Genomic DNA, 15,841 nt, shown 5'->3' with positions numbered 1-15,841 from the left:
ACCCACATTGGCCCTTAGGTTCCTCTAAACATCCTATCATAAACCCAGTCCTCCACAGCTTAGGTAGGTTGGGGCAAAGTTTCAATTCTCAGCAACAAACCAACTCTGCCTTGAAGAGGTCACCATTTCCAAATATTTGGCTCTTAAGTATGACATTGTGTGTTAAATTGCACACTTGATCCTTCAAGCATTGACACAGTTTATTATTTCTCTGTATCCCGGAGGGATTAACTCATGGTCACAGTACAAATTGCCAGATAGGATCTCATGGCACCCTAACGGGTCTCTTGACTTCAGCAGTATCTTGTAATGAGACCTTTTCTACAAGGACCAAAGAGGTTGGAGGCTGCATACATCCAGACCTTTCTGCTTCTCATAGAAAGCCTGGGTCTCTTTTCAAACTGTAAGAGAAAACTCTCAGCCTTGGGCCTCCTTGCTGACTCCTAAGCCTACACTCCTCCGGCTTCCCAACACAAAGGCACCATCTCTCGGAAAATCTCCTCCAAATAGCCATAACCCTGCACTGCTCTATATCAGTTCACTTTTCCTGACCTTCTCCAGCAACCCTTCCCAATCTTATGCCCTCTTCAGAAGGCAGAAGAGCCAGCAGGGACCACCTTCCTAGTTCAGACACCTTTTTCCATGAGTGATTTTCCCAGGTCTAAAATGACCTTAACAACTTTCCCAAAGACCCCTCTACCCTCACTGCAGGTTTTCAGAGTCTCCATCAGAATTTGATCTACCTTAAGGAGACATTTCTGAGATCTTGAATCAGATTCTTTCTGCTATAGACAGGGACTAAACCAGGAAGGCAGCTGCACAAACTGGAGAAGAACTTCACAGCATAAATGACTATTCCATCCAGGAAACAAGGCAGCCCTATTACAGATGGCTACCAGGACTATAAAACACACACAAGACATCTGGAACAGAAGCTACTTAATTGTATGCCTAACAGAAGGGATGGAACATGTCATCAAAACCAGTCAATCACGTTAGCAAACCTTACAAGGCAAGGAAAAGAAGAAAACCCCTCAATGTTTTCAGAAAGACTGAGGGAAGCCCCAAAACACATCAACACAGTACCAGAAACCTAGGTTGGTCACCAGGTTTTGAACTGCCAGTTCATTAACCAAGCAAACTGAGACATCAGAAGAAAATTGCAAAAGCTGTTCCTAGAGCCAGACTCCCCCACTTCAGAACTCCTCAAGGTAGCCAATTCTGTATTTTACAATAGAGATTTAGAAGAAGGGAAAAGGAAAAACAAACAAAAATAATCAAGAACATGCCTAATATTGGCAGCCCTACAACTTCAGCAGCTGTCTCAGGGACACAAAATAAACACCTGCTAAGGGGACCTATCACCTCTGTAATAAAAAGGGGCACTGGAGATATGAATGCTCCCTCTGTAAGCTACCTAAGACAGCCTGCCCTCAATGCCATCAAAAGGGATACTAGAGAAAAAATTTCCTCCTTGATCCAAAGACTGAAAGTCCAGCTCTACCCTTGTCTGTCACTGATGGAGGACATTTCAATCACTACAGCAGAGCCCAGGGTGACCTTTGATATAGAGGCTGCCCACTCTGTCCTAACTTCCTTCTCTGGGAAATGTGTCCTCTGATTCCTGTTTGGATATGGGACACAAGGGCCTACCCACAAACCTTACATTTATCCCACCCTAGCTCCTGCAATGAAGCTATATTCATGTATCAGTCGACCCAGTGTCCCAGCCCCTTACTGGAAAGTGATCTTGTTAGTAAATGCCAGTCAGGCTGATCTTCAGCTTCCCACCCAGGGAAGTGGCCTGTTAGGAGAGATCCAAGAAACCCACTCCTGACCCTATCTCACCTAGGTAGACTCCAGAGTATGCATCAATGGAATTCTGGGAAGAACACTAACTAGGAGCCAAAGAACTGTAGATTCATTGGACCTAAAGAACATAGACCTCCAGTAAGGTTAAAAGGGGCATTCAAACCTTAAAAAGGACTCCATCTAAACTATGCCAAGTAGCCCCCAAACATCAGTTAGACCTACATCCAATCACCTTATTAAGGATCTGAACCTGTCCAAGTTCCACCCTATTGCTCAGGACCTTTAACATGTTATATGGCAGGCCCTTCTTCCAGGCAAATCTAGCCTCAGACTCAGAATCCCTACCACTCAAAGAACATTTAACTGCTCGAAAGAGGGTATAACAAAATATACAACAGCATGGCAACTCACCCCAAGTCCCCATGGTCCTAACCAGGGAGGCCAGACTCCCTTATCTGCCCCAGAGACATGGTAGTCATTAAAAAGAGACTGAATCCCTGATTCATAGCTCATCCTTCTATAGTTTTGGCATCCATCCCTTCTGCCATCAAGATTCCAGAGATACCCAGATGGTTCCACATGTCAAGATCAAATTGGCTTCAGAATCTGAAGAAGATGAACATCTATGCTCCCCAGAGTTCACCCATGAGCCCCTAGAGGGCCTCAAGCTCCTTCTCAAACAACTCCAGAAAAGGGTTGCTTAAATGAGTGTTATGGCTTGTATCTAGATACTCCCCCTAAGCCTCATGTGCTTATATATGGGGCTTTTCAGAGGTGGCTGGACCTAGGGTGTGTGAATATGGATTAGTCCCCCAGTTGGATTAGCATAGTTCTAGATGTGGCTGAATGGATTTACTGAAGAGAGAAACCCCATCCTGTGTGGAGGAGGCACCAATCAACAGGCTTGTTACCTGGATGGAATATAAAGGGACAGAAAGAAGGCTGTTTCCTGCTTCCTGCGTGCCCTGCCAGGGACTGTTTCTCCTCAGCTGTGTTCCTCTGTCATGCTGACCTGCCTTGGAATTAGCTAACTATAGACTGAAACTTCTACAAACTGTTGAGGTAAAATAAACCTTTTCTCCTATAACTTTGGATATTGGGTATTTTGTCTCAACAATGAGAAAAGTAACTAAGACAACAGGTAAGTCAATGATTGCTAATTGCTTTTAATAAAAGAGCTAATTCTTTTGGTTTTCCTGGTTTGCCTGTGTGGTCATTTTCTTCTTTACTTTTCAACCCACTGACCCCTGCCAGATCTAAAGAACATGGAAGGATCCTACACCCTTATATTAGGGAATCCTTGTCAATTTCCCACAGCTAAATCTATAGGCCTCACTCCCTCCCAAGCTGAATTCTTGATTTTTTTTTACATTTTTTTTATTTAAGGAGAAAAAGAAAAAAAAACAGAAAAAAGGTACAAGTTATACAGAATTTCAGAAAAAATAAACAATAGGAAACCTCTAGTTAATAGATTACATATTGTTATCTTAGAAATAGTAGTTGTAGGGGCTGGGGATTTAGCTCAGCGGCGTAAGCGCCTGCCTTGGAAGCAGGCAGTCGTGAGTTCGATCCCTGGTACCAATAAAAAGGAAAAAGACAAAAAAAAAAAAAAAGAAATAGTAGTTGTTCAAGTTACAAAATTAAAGCATATAAAGTGGACTTTCAAACAGTGAGACTGGAAAAAGTTTTGTTCAATGATCCAACAAAACTCAGTAATATGATTATCTATCTTATACACTTAAATATATATGCAGTTATATTCTTTAGAGCACTTTCTTTTGCACAATGACAATTACACATTTTGGATTTTATTACTCCCTAATTCTTGATTTTTTTACCCAGTCTGGTAACCTGCTAGGAAACCTCCAAGGATATTCCTAATAAAGATTTTGACTTTTCTAAGATAATTATCATGATGCAGTCTTGCTTTTGTCTGATTTTTTTCCTATCCATAATCACTTCAAAATCTTCTCCACATCTCAGTGGAGAGCCTGACTCTAGGTTGCTGTTACCTACAATTGCTGTAGTGCTAACTCGATGGGTCATGAATCATACCCATGCTCGATATGCATATGTTCCAACTCAAAAGGAGCTGCAATGGTTTTTCCTTTTATTAATGTTGTACAGTCAGTAAAGGCCTAATTTTTTTTTTTTTTTTTTTTTTTTTTTTTTTTTTTTTGTCTTTTTGAGACACGGTGTCACTATACAGTTCAGACTGGCCTTGAGCCTAGTTTGTAACTGTTGTGGTCAGGGATTTGTAGGAGGACAAGACAATATAGGACACACAATTTATAGTATTATTATATAATGGTCACCCAAAGAGTTAAATATAAGACATGCAGAAAATCTGTCCACAAACCAAAACCTAGAGAATCCAACTGAGGGCTTGGATCTCATGGCAATATCCTGCATGAGTTCAGCTGAAGACCTAGAGCTCATGTCAATGCCTCCCACAAGTCTAACTGGAGGCCCAGAGCCCACAACAATGACTCAGGCAAGTCTGTTTCATGGATCTGTGCTAGGAAGGCCCAAAAGTCAGCAGTGGAACTAGGCAGTCTGTGCCAGTGGATGAAGGATCTGTGCCAGCAGGCTGAGGGCTCTGTCTGCACCACAACCAGTAAGCAATGCTCAAATTAAGGACCAGGGCTCTCCTGAAAAGTACCACAGCCATGCTCAGTGACAATGAGGTACCAAGTGCCTCTGACTTAGGAATAGTTGAGTTCATATCAAGAAGCCAGTGTGATAAGCTTCTCCTGGAGATTGAGCAGCAAACATCTTCCTCTCTGGAGGCAGCAAACAATACTCCAATCAAGGACCAGAGCTCCCCCAAAGTGAGCCACAGCTATTCTCAGCAACAACAAGGTCCAAAGCTCCTCTGATGAGAACAGCCAAGTTCATATCAGGAAAGAAACTCAGCAAGCTCTTCCAGGAGAACCAACAACATCAAACAACACTACTCTTCCTCTCCAGTCTTTTTATGCTGGCAAAAATCCCAGGTGGGCTATCTACACTCAGCACCATGCTGATTCAGTTCAGCTGGTGTTTAAATTGATCATCAGTTTTCAATCTACAACAGTAACCCAGGCTGATTTCGAACTCCCAACGATCCTCCTGAGGCCTAATCCACTTACAGGGCAACGTTTTTTCCAGTTCCCCAAGCCAATGTCCCTGTCACCAAAGTCCTTCAAGATACACCACTAACGGCCTTTCCATCTAAAAGGATTAAAGCAAATTTCCTCCTAATATTGCCTTTCTTATTTGTCACACATTTCCAAAATGGCAGGCAAAACCCAGATAGATTTCTCAACTCACTTTGCAAGCTCTATTTTCACATTTCCTGAGAGAAGTCTATTACTCTAGATACACAGATATCTACTTCCAGTCACCTGTCTTACCAGAACCCCTGAGCATGTCCATCCCTCACAACACCACTTCCTCAACTGGACTTTACTTTCATGCCTATGCCTGTTATAGATAATCCTGTTCTGGACTCCCAAGACAATCTGATCCCTGCGTCCTTACTGCAACTTCTTATTGGGGGATGTAAAAGTCATTGTAAAATCTTGATAACTACATCAGGATGTTTATACCTGAATCCTATCCCAAAATATCATTTCCAGAGTGGACTAGTTACTCCTCTATAGATCACTCTATGTCATGCGCCTGGCAAGTAATACACACAAGCCCTATCGAGCATTCAAAAACAGTTCCCAATGATTGGACTGCTAAAAATAACCAAACAACCAAATTCACCAATTCAGGCTAAATCCTACTCTAGCAGTCTCCCACTTCACCTCACAGACTTGAGCATACCCCTTTTTACCTCCAGGTTGAACAGGAACTTGCTCCGTAGGAACTGGGACTCTGCTCCAACATTTGAGGGTGGTAATACCTCCAGGCCATTGCCTACAGTCAGATCCCCACCCACTTCACTCAACTCAGAACAAACCCTACTTGTCTTAAAACCCATCACAGCCATCACTGCCATCAGAGCTCCCAGAACAGCACTCAGGGTCAGCTCTCTCAAGAAGTAGCCCGGTTGTTGGATACGCTTCCAGTGACCTAAGACACACTAGACCAGAAAGTTACCTCCCTGGCTGAGGTAGTATTACAAAATCAATGAACACTTGACCTTTTAATGACCACGCGAGGAGGGGTTTATGTGGAGCTACATATAATAGGAACAGTCTTTCTGCCTAAACCAATCAGGGTTAATATAAGAAATCTAAAAAAAGAAATTAGGAATGAGCTGAAAAGATTCAAGAAAACAAACTGGTCCTCCTCAGTTTATTCTGGGAAGATCTGGCCTGGCTTCTCACTTCCCTTGGGCCTTTCTTATTATTATCACTCCTATAGGACCATGTTTCCTGTATTTACTTAAAAGATTTATCTTTTTATCTCTTTAGAAGACAGTTAAATTCCAAATGATGCTTTCTCAGGGATTTCAACCACTTCTTGCCAAAGATCCAGCCTGCCATACACACCCTAATTCCTTATTACCTGATCAACCTAATTGACCACTCAAAAAATACCTTTTGTTTCTTGTTTGTTTGTTTGTAGGACTCAGGACCTGTGTGTACCAGGCAGTAATACATTCTGTTTCTAAACTCTAACCCTCTTTATGCCCCTAATACTCTTGTCCTCATAGGCCTTAACACTTCACAGTTTGGGCCAGAGATTTAGCTCCAGCAGTATAAGTGCCTGCTTGACAAGCATGAAGTCGTGAGTTCAATCCCCAGTACCTAAATAAATAAATAAATAAACACTTCACAGTATTCCAACAGACAGCAAGGCATAGGACTCTAAAAACATTATTGCCTATGTTTAGCAGAAAGCAATTTCAGAAGAATTTCTTTGCCCCTCTACCTGAAAGATTTTAGAGTCCCAACTCCTTCAAGGGGCAATGATAGAGTAGGCAGTCAGCTTCCTCCAAAGAGTTCATAGAGCCCCTGACAGGTGCCTCTCTTGCATAATTGTTTAAGTCTAGGGTCAGGGCATGTACACCTAGGGGACTTGAACCCAAGATGATCCCCAAAAAGGCCTCGTTAACATACATCTACATTGTGGGGTGAGCCCCCACTTTGTTGAGGACAGCTTCTATCTTCATTCTGGTCAAGACCATATAAACCAAAAACTCTCTTCCCAGAGAGGTGGAATGCTATGGCTGGTAAGACTTTTAGCCCCTGTAGCCAGGGTCCTTCCCCATTCCTTTGCCCTTATAAAGTATAAGCCCAATCTCTCAGGGCTCTCAGCTTTTCATGGAGTCACCTACTTTGTTCTATCCTAAGTGTGCTACGCTTGTCAATCAATAAGCTTGCTTGCTAAGTCAGTAGACTCGCTGTGCCCCTGACATAGACCTCCCTGTAATTCTTCTGAGAAGGACCCAAGAACTGAGAGACCCTTCACAGTGCAGCTCTCACTGGTCATAAGGCCTTTGGGTGCCTCCTCACCCTTCGGCTCTTCAGAAGAACAGACCTCGGGATGGAAACTGCTTAGCAAATTCTACTCTCTTGCTTTCCCTTTTCCAGCCCTGGAGCCCGCTCAGCTACCAGCAGGCCGTCAGCAGTCCCTGCGGCAGGGAAATGTTGTAAAGGAGAGGAAGATGAGAAAGGGCCAATAAAAGTGGGAGGGCCTCCACCAGGAGGAAACAGAGTGCAGAACTCGGAGAGCGAAAAGCACAGTAATAATAAATAGCTACTATTTCTTACATGTGTGTCAAGAATTCCCAACAGAACCAGCTCCTGAGAGGCAAACAGCTATTTCTTCTGCTTCTGTGATGCCTCCAGGGAAGAACAAAAGGATATCCCCAAAGCACTGTCCTGGAGGAAGCTATCACCATAGGGGAGTTATTTTTATTCCTTTGCTGATTTTGAGGGTGGTAACTGTGTTTGAAGGCAGAAACTGAACAAAGGGGCATGGAGACTGTGGGCAAAGAGAGAGTTGTGGAGGTGCTGAGCTCCAGGTAAGGGTGGCAGGAAGACCTGTGCTTCAGGAAGCCACCGACCTCGCTGCTTGATTCTAATGGGTAGGTGACATCTAACGTGAGGACCCTCCAGTCTCCCAGAGCCCCAGGAGTGGCCTGGTACAGTGGAATGGAACAAGAGTCCCTCCTCTAAAGCACATGGATAAAACTGGCAGCAGTGGTGACCTGGATGATCTGAGTCCAGTTTACTGGGTTCTTTTGAGCCCTAAGGGTTCACATACCATCCTTGAGAGGTTGAGGGGGTTCTGGGTGAGCCTCTGCAAAAAGACTGACCCTTGACTGCACCAGTCTTATGATATATTTGATTTGAAAATTAAAGAAATGTGACACTGCTTATACACTTAAGCTCAGGGAACAAGTAGTATTGTTAATACATCATCTTGTTTATTCCACACATTGGAATAGTTGTGAGTAGATTCTATAATTGAACCCATAATTGAGTAGATCCTATAGCTGAATAAATGTGAGTAGATCCTATAATTCAACCCATTTTAAAGATAATTTAATCCATTTTGCAGATGGCCTGAAAGACAAGTACCTTGCCTGAAATCACTCAGGCTGCCTGTTTCACAAGCTGAACCAGAGCTCAGGTGTTTTCTCAGTCTAATATTCTTTTCCTCTCTGGAAACAAGTAAATCGTTGACTAGAGAAGGAGAACCTAAGAGAGGCTGTTGTAGTCAGGGGTTATGCAGAGAACAATTAGAATCAGGACATGGAGTTTCTAGTATTTTTTAAGTGGTCACCAGGAGTTAACACAAGAAAATGCTGGAAATCTATCCGCAACACCAAAGACACAGAATATTTAGTCAAGGGCCTAACTCCCACAGCAATGTCCCACATGAGTGCAGATAAAAACCCAGAACTCATGACAATGCCTCCCATGAGTCCAACTGGAGGTCCAGAGCCCACAAAAAAGACTCACACCAGTCTCTTTTACGGATCCGTGCTGGGAAGACCCAAAGGTCAGCGGTGGAAGCCAGAAAGTCCATGCCAGCAGGGTGAAGGAGCTGTGCTGGTGGGATGAGTGTTCTACACTGGAGCCTCGAAGTCACACTCACAACAAAGACCAGAGCTGTCCTGAAAGGCACCACAGCCATCCTCAGCGACATGGAGGCCCCGAGCTCCTCCGACAACAAGCACAGTCAGGTACATGCCAGGAAACAGCATGACAAGTTCGTCGTGGAGACCAAGCGGCACATGTCTTCCCCTCCAGAGCCAGGAAGCAACGCTCGATGTGAGGACCAAAGCTTCTCCAGGAGATCCAATGGCTCAAAGAGCAACTTGTGGGAGAACCCACAATGCCTCAACGCATTAACGTCTCAACAGCCTCCTTCTCCTTCTCCACCTATTTATGTTGGCAACTTTCCTCAGGTGGAGCATCTTCGCTCAGCACCATGCTGATGTAATCTAGCTGGCATTAAATTGACCACCAGTTCTTAATCCATAACAGAGGCTCTCTAAATTTGTGGAAATGGTCATTCTTGCTCTCAATAGATAGTACTTAGTGTGGCCCTGAGCCAGTAGCATCAGCATCCTGGAGACCCTGTTAGAACAGAAATGTACAGTCTGCCCAGACCCGTGTATCAGAGGCTCTGGGAGAGGCCAGCAGCCTGTTTAGTGATCCCTCCAGTCTCAGAACACCTACACTCAGAGAAAGTCCCTGAACATCACCGGGGAGACAGGATGATGGCCTGCCCTTTCTGGAACTTCCCCTTCTTTGATTTATCTCTATCTTGCCTACTTCTTTTAAAAAGAATCTACAGAAACACACAGGGACACATTGGAAATATGGCTCCCAGCTTCATAATTTCATGATCCTGGGCTCCAACCCTGACAAGAGTCCTAGGTCACTGTGTCCTGTCAGACACGAGTGAAGTATTTTTTTTAGAGCAAGACACTTGCAACCTTGTGAAAGGCCACTAAGTCCTTAGGACCTTTCAGCCCAGTTCACTGCCTACTTGGATCTTGGTTCTAAGGGCCAAGGACAAAATCTGATTGGCCGGCTCATCTTTTCTCCCCAGGCCACATGTCATAGCCCCATCAAGAGTCTACAGCATTCTGAAAACTCTGTCCTGTAGATCAAGAGAGCAAAGGACACAGTAGAGCCAAGCAAGCAATAGGCCACCTTAAGCGTTCAAGTTCAGAGCGGAAGTTCCAGCATAGGGACAGGCATATAACCACGGGCAGCACGTGGAGCACCAGAAACCACTGAATCAGCCTGCAGAACAGTTTGGGCACTGCTAATGAAAGACACACAAACGTGGGGTACACAGGGACACAGGCTACAGGGACCCTATGACTTCCTAATGACAGGGCCCTGCCACAAATGAAAAGCTTATGGCTCAGAAAGATCAGTGACACACTGATGCAAGAAGCCAAATTTGGTAGACATTTTAGTCGTATGGTAGACATGTATTGGCACAGTGAGAGTGAGAGAAAAGCTGTGAGAGTCAGAGGCGCCCCTCTCAATGCATTTTGGTCACGGTCTGCGAGTTCTCAAGTGTCCTGGTGACTGTGTGGGAAGGATCACTTCACTGTGTTTCCAGCCACAAAAGGCCGATGACTCACCTGCTCTTGCCTGATACAGAGAAGGTAGTATTACAATGCTGCCTGAGATATGTGTGGGGTAACGGACCCATCCAATTCCTTCCAACCCAGGTGAGCACTCAGGACTCGGCTTCTACTTTGCCACCAGCAGGGATGGTTTTCCAGAAAATGCCACCACGGGGACTGTGTGGGTGTCCTCAGAGTCAGTCAGATGTGGCCCAGACAAAGCAGAGGCAGCAGATTTATTTCTGATGGGGCTGAGTGCTCCCTCCCTGTATCTCCTGCCCACACCTCCTGACCTCTGCACCACGAGCTTGCTCTCCCATCCACCTGGGCTCCACCACCCTGGTGACTGCCACAGTGGCACCCCTGCCGAGGCAGATAAGGTGGGCGTGTGGCCTCTCACAGAGTCAGGCTTTTAATCTGCTCACAAACAAGGCAAGATCCCAATTACAGAGCCCAACACGGCCTGCGGCCTGCGTCACTCTGACCCACACGCCTTTTCAGCAGCAGCATGACTCCAGCCAAGTGTACTGAAGGTGACCTCAGCCTGCAGGGGAGTTTCTCCAGCCCAGCACGTGTGGCAAGCACTGTGAAAGGGAGACAGGCTCTCAGAAGCTATGAGGAAGCTCTTGTCTACCTCAGTTTCTTTGTCTGGGATCTGGAAGGGTTCCCCATGACAGAGCACTGAATACCTTTTGTCCTAAGAGTTTCTTTACTATTCCCTCGGATGGACAGATGATAGGAATCCATCAGTGCATGAGGCCCCACTCTGTTTCCTTCTCATGTGGCTGGGCCCCTGCCTCAGTTTACCCTCTGAGGCCAAGGCAAGTCCATACTTGATCCTCCCTCACCCTCAGTCCTGCATTGCTGCACGATCCCACTGTACTCAAGCTAAGAAGATGGGGGTGACGCAGGTGGAGGCCATTCCCCGGAACGACCCACAGATTGAAATGTTCAAAAGAAAATCAAGCAGGACAGCTCACCAAAGGCACCATCACCCAGAACCTCCTGAAAGGGGGCTGTACCATGGACTCAGGGCAGCCCATGTCCATAGTTCTCAGGGCAGGGACCACCAGGAGCTTTGAAAACAATGGCCTTGGTATCTTAAGCATATCCACAGCCTTCCCAATTTGGCACAGGACCCACAGGTGCAAGTGGGGATTCTTTGGGCACAGGATGATTTTCACAAGGTGACCCCACCACCAAGTAGTTACCACCTGGTGAGGACCAACCCTGTGACACAGGCCAGTCACTTCAGAGCCTCAGAAAGCAGCCCCTGGCTATGCAGAATTAGATCATGCAGACTCTGTTCAAATCGCTGATACTCTGACTTGGGCACAACTAGACCAGGGAGCAGCCTCCAAAACTCAGTACAGGACTGGGGAAGAGGAGGAGGAAGAGAAAGAGGAAGAAGAAGGGGAAGAAGAAGAGGTAGAGAAAGAAAGGGCAGAAGAGAAGAGGAGGAGAAAGAAAAGGGGAAAAAGGAAATAGAGGCAATGCCGATGGCACTGGAGGCCTTTTCACACCCTAGTAGCTTGTGTGAGTGTTTAGTCAGGGGTTTCCATTATGTAAGAGAACCCCACCAGGTAGGTGGGCAAAAGCCATGGTGGACCAGGAGCCTCCGCATAACCGGGGTCTCCCAGCAGTCCTGTCCTCTGCATGATTAGACATAGGACGGCAAAGACACACACCTTTTTGCCCCCCAGAAAGTTCTGCGGCACCACAGTGCTCTGCTAGAAGAACCTGATAGCTTTGGGTTGGCCTGGAGGGAGGCTGGGTACAGCCCAGGGCGTGTGGGGCCTGTGGTCTGCGGGCAGGTTCCAGTACCTCCAGCCCCACCTCATGGCCACACCACAGTTAGGGTTTCCGGGGCAGAAAAACCTCAGCCACAACCAGAGGATCCCACAACCTCAAATTAGGAGAACCAAAGCCAACACCAGGCCCGGTGGTCACCATGGGAACTGGAGTCTGGGCCCTCCAGGGAGCCTGAGAGAAAGAATCTGGTGAGGAGGGGGGGGAAGCGAAGAGGCTGGGAGTGGTCCCTCCCAGGAATCCCCCCACCTAGGATCAGCACTGACACTGGGCCGCCTCTCTGTTTCAGTGACGGCTAAAGACTCACGTCCGCGGCCCCGCGTTCTCTTTATAAAACATAAATGAGTGTCGTTTGCATTACTGAGTCCATGGCTGTGAGTAAATTGTTCTGTTTTCCTCTTGCACTGTAAAGACACTGTGGCTGCACTCCTTGCACTGCTGTGTTACGCATTAAACCATGTGCGCAAAGTACTTAGCACAAAGAAAGTGCTGCACCATCGCCACATCACCATAGCATCTCCCCATCTGCATCACAACATCATCACCTCCGACGCCACCACAGCATCACCACTCCCCCCGCCCCCCAGGCTCCCGCGGATGAGAACTAGGACACGGAGCTGCAATAACATAAACAGAGGGCCTCAGCTTTAGGCTTTCTGATTCCAAGTTTACCTATGTCCACACATGCCTACATTCTCCTTGTTCAGCAGCATGATGTCAAGGTCAGGGCCAATACTGCCAGAGGCACTGCCAGAAATCACACAGGGGCTGCACGATTTGGCCCCCACCTCTCAGACCCCCACTCCTCTCCTCCTGCCTTCACTCACTTTACCCCACCGTTCCTCAAACCCCCCAGCAGGCTCCCATCTGAGAGCTCTGCTCTAGCTCAGGAGTCAGCAAACCTTTTATATAAAGAGACATATGTAAACACACGAGATGGCTGGATTCCAACAAAACTTTGTTTAGGTAAACAGGCGACAACAGGAATGATTTGATCCTAAAAGGATTCATTTGCTTAGTCAGTCAGCTCTGGCTGCTTCCTCTACCTGGAACCATCTTTCTTCTGCTCAGAAGAAAACAGTCTGGGGGGTCAACCCTTGGGCCTCCTTTAGGTTTTGTATATTTTCTTCATGTGGCTGGCCTAGACCACCTAAAATTTTTTTATTTAAAAAAAATTTTTTATTATCCATCAGATATTTATATATGTCAAATATTTATGTATCTGTCATATATTTACATTAACCACAGGGAATTTGTACCTGTACATAATACATCTTAATTCTTCTTTAAAAATAATTTATTACAGTGAGATTCATACAACATGTAATTAACCACCTTAACAATTCAGCAGCATACAGTGCTACCACCATCCATCTCCCTTTAGTTCCAAAACATTTCCATCACTCCAAGGTCAATCCTTGTTCCCTGTCCAGTAGGACACACTGCCCAGTCACCACCCCAGCTGTCCAGCTCCCTCCGCCGCCCTTGCATGCATTACCTTGCAGCTTTCTGCGTGCCTGGCTGACCCAGTCCTCTGCTCACTGCTAGTCCCCTGTGCCTGCCCCACCTCCATTAGAATGCAGACTTCCTCAGGGCAGGTGTCTGCACCTTGTCCCTGCTGCCTGGAGCAATGCATGGATGCAAACTAGGAGAGAAGCCTCCGGAGGGACTGAGAAGCAAACAGGCCATATCACACACCCTAGTCTTCCTTTGGCCTCCATTTTCCTCTCTGAAAATGGGTATTCATCATCCTCCTGACAAACACAGACTCCCCGGCCCATCCCCTGGACATGTGTTCCCACCTCATTGTGTCACTTTTCCTAGGACAGGGTGGGAAGACCAGGACTGTCACGAGATGGGCAGGGTGGGACTTTTGTCTCCTCTATAAGCTGAGTGACTACAGACCATTTTTCCAACCACTCTGAGCCAGTCTCGTAAATAGGCACCATAACCCTATCGAAGGGTCAGTTCAATGCATGTAAAGCTCTTGCACGTGCCAGACCCAAAATGGGCTCTGATCTAACTTTAAACCCTCCACTTCCCCATCGCACCCTACCTCCCCTTCCCCGGGGCCTTCCTCCTCTTCCTTTTACTCCTCTGCCCCTCTTTATTCATTTAAAGAGCATTCCCTCCAAAAGAAAGCAGATCCCCATCCCTCATCCTGGAGGAAGCAAACACTACTACATTGACCTCCTTAAAAATGTCCTTTCCAAGGAAAATAATTTTTAAACGCTTTTTTAAAAAGCTTACTATGCGTTTGTCCACACCAGTTTTCATAGTTGAGAGACTCTGGCCACAAAAATTAACTTTTCACTACAAAAGTAATCCCTTTCTCTCAGCAGAGCCCAAACTTGGTCACTTGTGTCTTCATTATATTTTCTCGGGGTTAAAGAAGAGCAAGTAGGAGAGGGAGGAGGGCTGTCCCCTGAGAAATGTCGCTGGCAGCCAGACGCTGGCCCTTGCTGCACAACTGTGCCTATTTTGTTGGAGAAATAAACAGGGCTATTTGCTCAGGGAAAAAATGCCCCAATTTTTCATAGGGTAGTCAAAAAATATTTGCATTTCCCTGTGAGTAATAATTACATCTGCTCTCCCCAGGATTTTTGCATCATTTACTTAAAAGACACTGAACAAGCTCTTTAGAAATCCTCCCAGTTGAAATCCACCCAGTGTTAGGGGACATCATGATATGGATAGGACTGCACTCACAGGGCCAAGGCAGTCTGAGACAAGACCAAGTCAGGGAGAGCCAGGCCCTGGGCGAAGCACAATACCACCATGATCTCAGAGCCTCACGACAGCACAGCAATGCACATTTATTTTGCAGCTGAAGAAATAAGCCCAGAAGGGCCAATTATTTGGCCTGGAGAGGCACAGTTGCTAAGTGGCTGAGCTGGGATTTGAACCTAAGAATGCCTGCTTCTTAATTCCAAGTCCACAAGCTGACATGGGGTTAAGAAAGTTCCCCCAAAGCATGAGGCCACAGAAATACAAAGCCAACACACCATTGAGGGACCTGTCAAGGAAGAGTCTCCTACTCAGGAGATGAAGGTGCTCACCTGCTTTTACCTCTGTGGGCTCCTCCCAAGGCTGCACATCTCAATAAATGGCATCAGCAGTCACCCTGTGGCATAGGCCAGGCACCCAGGTGGCCCCGGATCCCATTCTTCCTATGCTCTGGGACACGGTGAGGAGTGGGGCTAGTGTGTACTCCAGAAAGCCAGGCAGGGAGCAGGTGAGCCACACTTGCAGGAAGTAAAGTGACCCTGTTTTTGCACTCCTGGACAGTACCAGGAGGCCTTGTACAGAACTGCTTTCCTGAAGGGCTGTATGAATTCCTGACCCAAGAGGCACTTTGTGGATCATTCACCCCCATAAAGACCAAGGCTCAGCCAGAACTATCCCTTCCGAGGCTTCTTCAAAACCCACTCAACGCAGTATGATCCCCACAGGTTCACATGGGGTTAAAAAAAGGTTCTCCAAAGACTGAGGTCACAGAAGCATAAAACTAATGCGCCCTAGAGGGACCTGTAGAGGAAGAGACTGAGTTAGGCAGGCCAGGAATAATAGCTGGTATACATTCACATCCTTGTGACCCTGGGAAGCTTGCTGGCCCTCTCTGAGATCAAATTGTTCAAGTATAAAATGAACAGAAGGTGATTAGCACTAATTAGCACTCAGTAA

General features: G+C 46.3%; 1 protein-coding gene across 3 annotated transcripts in view; it reads right to left on the bottom strand.

The window, feature by feature from the left end:
* Positions 1 to 15,841, bottom strand: part of Grk5 (G protein-coupled receptor kinase 5) — a 215,301-nt gene that overhangs the window by 120,808 nt on the left and 78,652 nt on the right. The window contains exon 1 of one of the 3 annotated variants that reach the window (XM_063244826.1): positions 8,718 to 8,860. The exons of the other annotated variants lie outside the window; for them this stretch is intronic. Within the exon in view, the coding sequence (XP_063100896.1) occupies positions 8,718 to 8,784 (67 nt within the window). The 5' untranslated portion in view covers positions 8,785 to 8,860. Of the gene's footprint in view, positions 1 to 8,717; positions 8,861 to 15,841 lie in introns of those variants that run through there. 3 annotated transcript variants of the gene reach the window in all.

This window comes from Cavia porcellus, unplaced genomic scaffold (genome assembly GCF_034190915.1).
Source record: "Cavia porcellus strain 051 isolate PalLab524CR breed Dunkin Hartley unplaced genomic scaffold, mCavPor4.1 scaffold_2, whole genome shotgun sequence".
In the NCBI taxonomy this organism is placed as follows: Eukaryota; Metazoa; Chordata; class Mammalia; order Rodentia; family Caviidae; genus Cavia; species Cavia porcellus.
The sequence above is the reverse complement of the archived record's forward strand: the minus strand, read 5'-3'. Positions and strand labels throughout refer to the sequence as shown.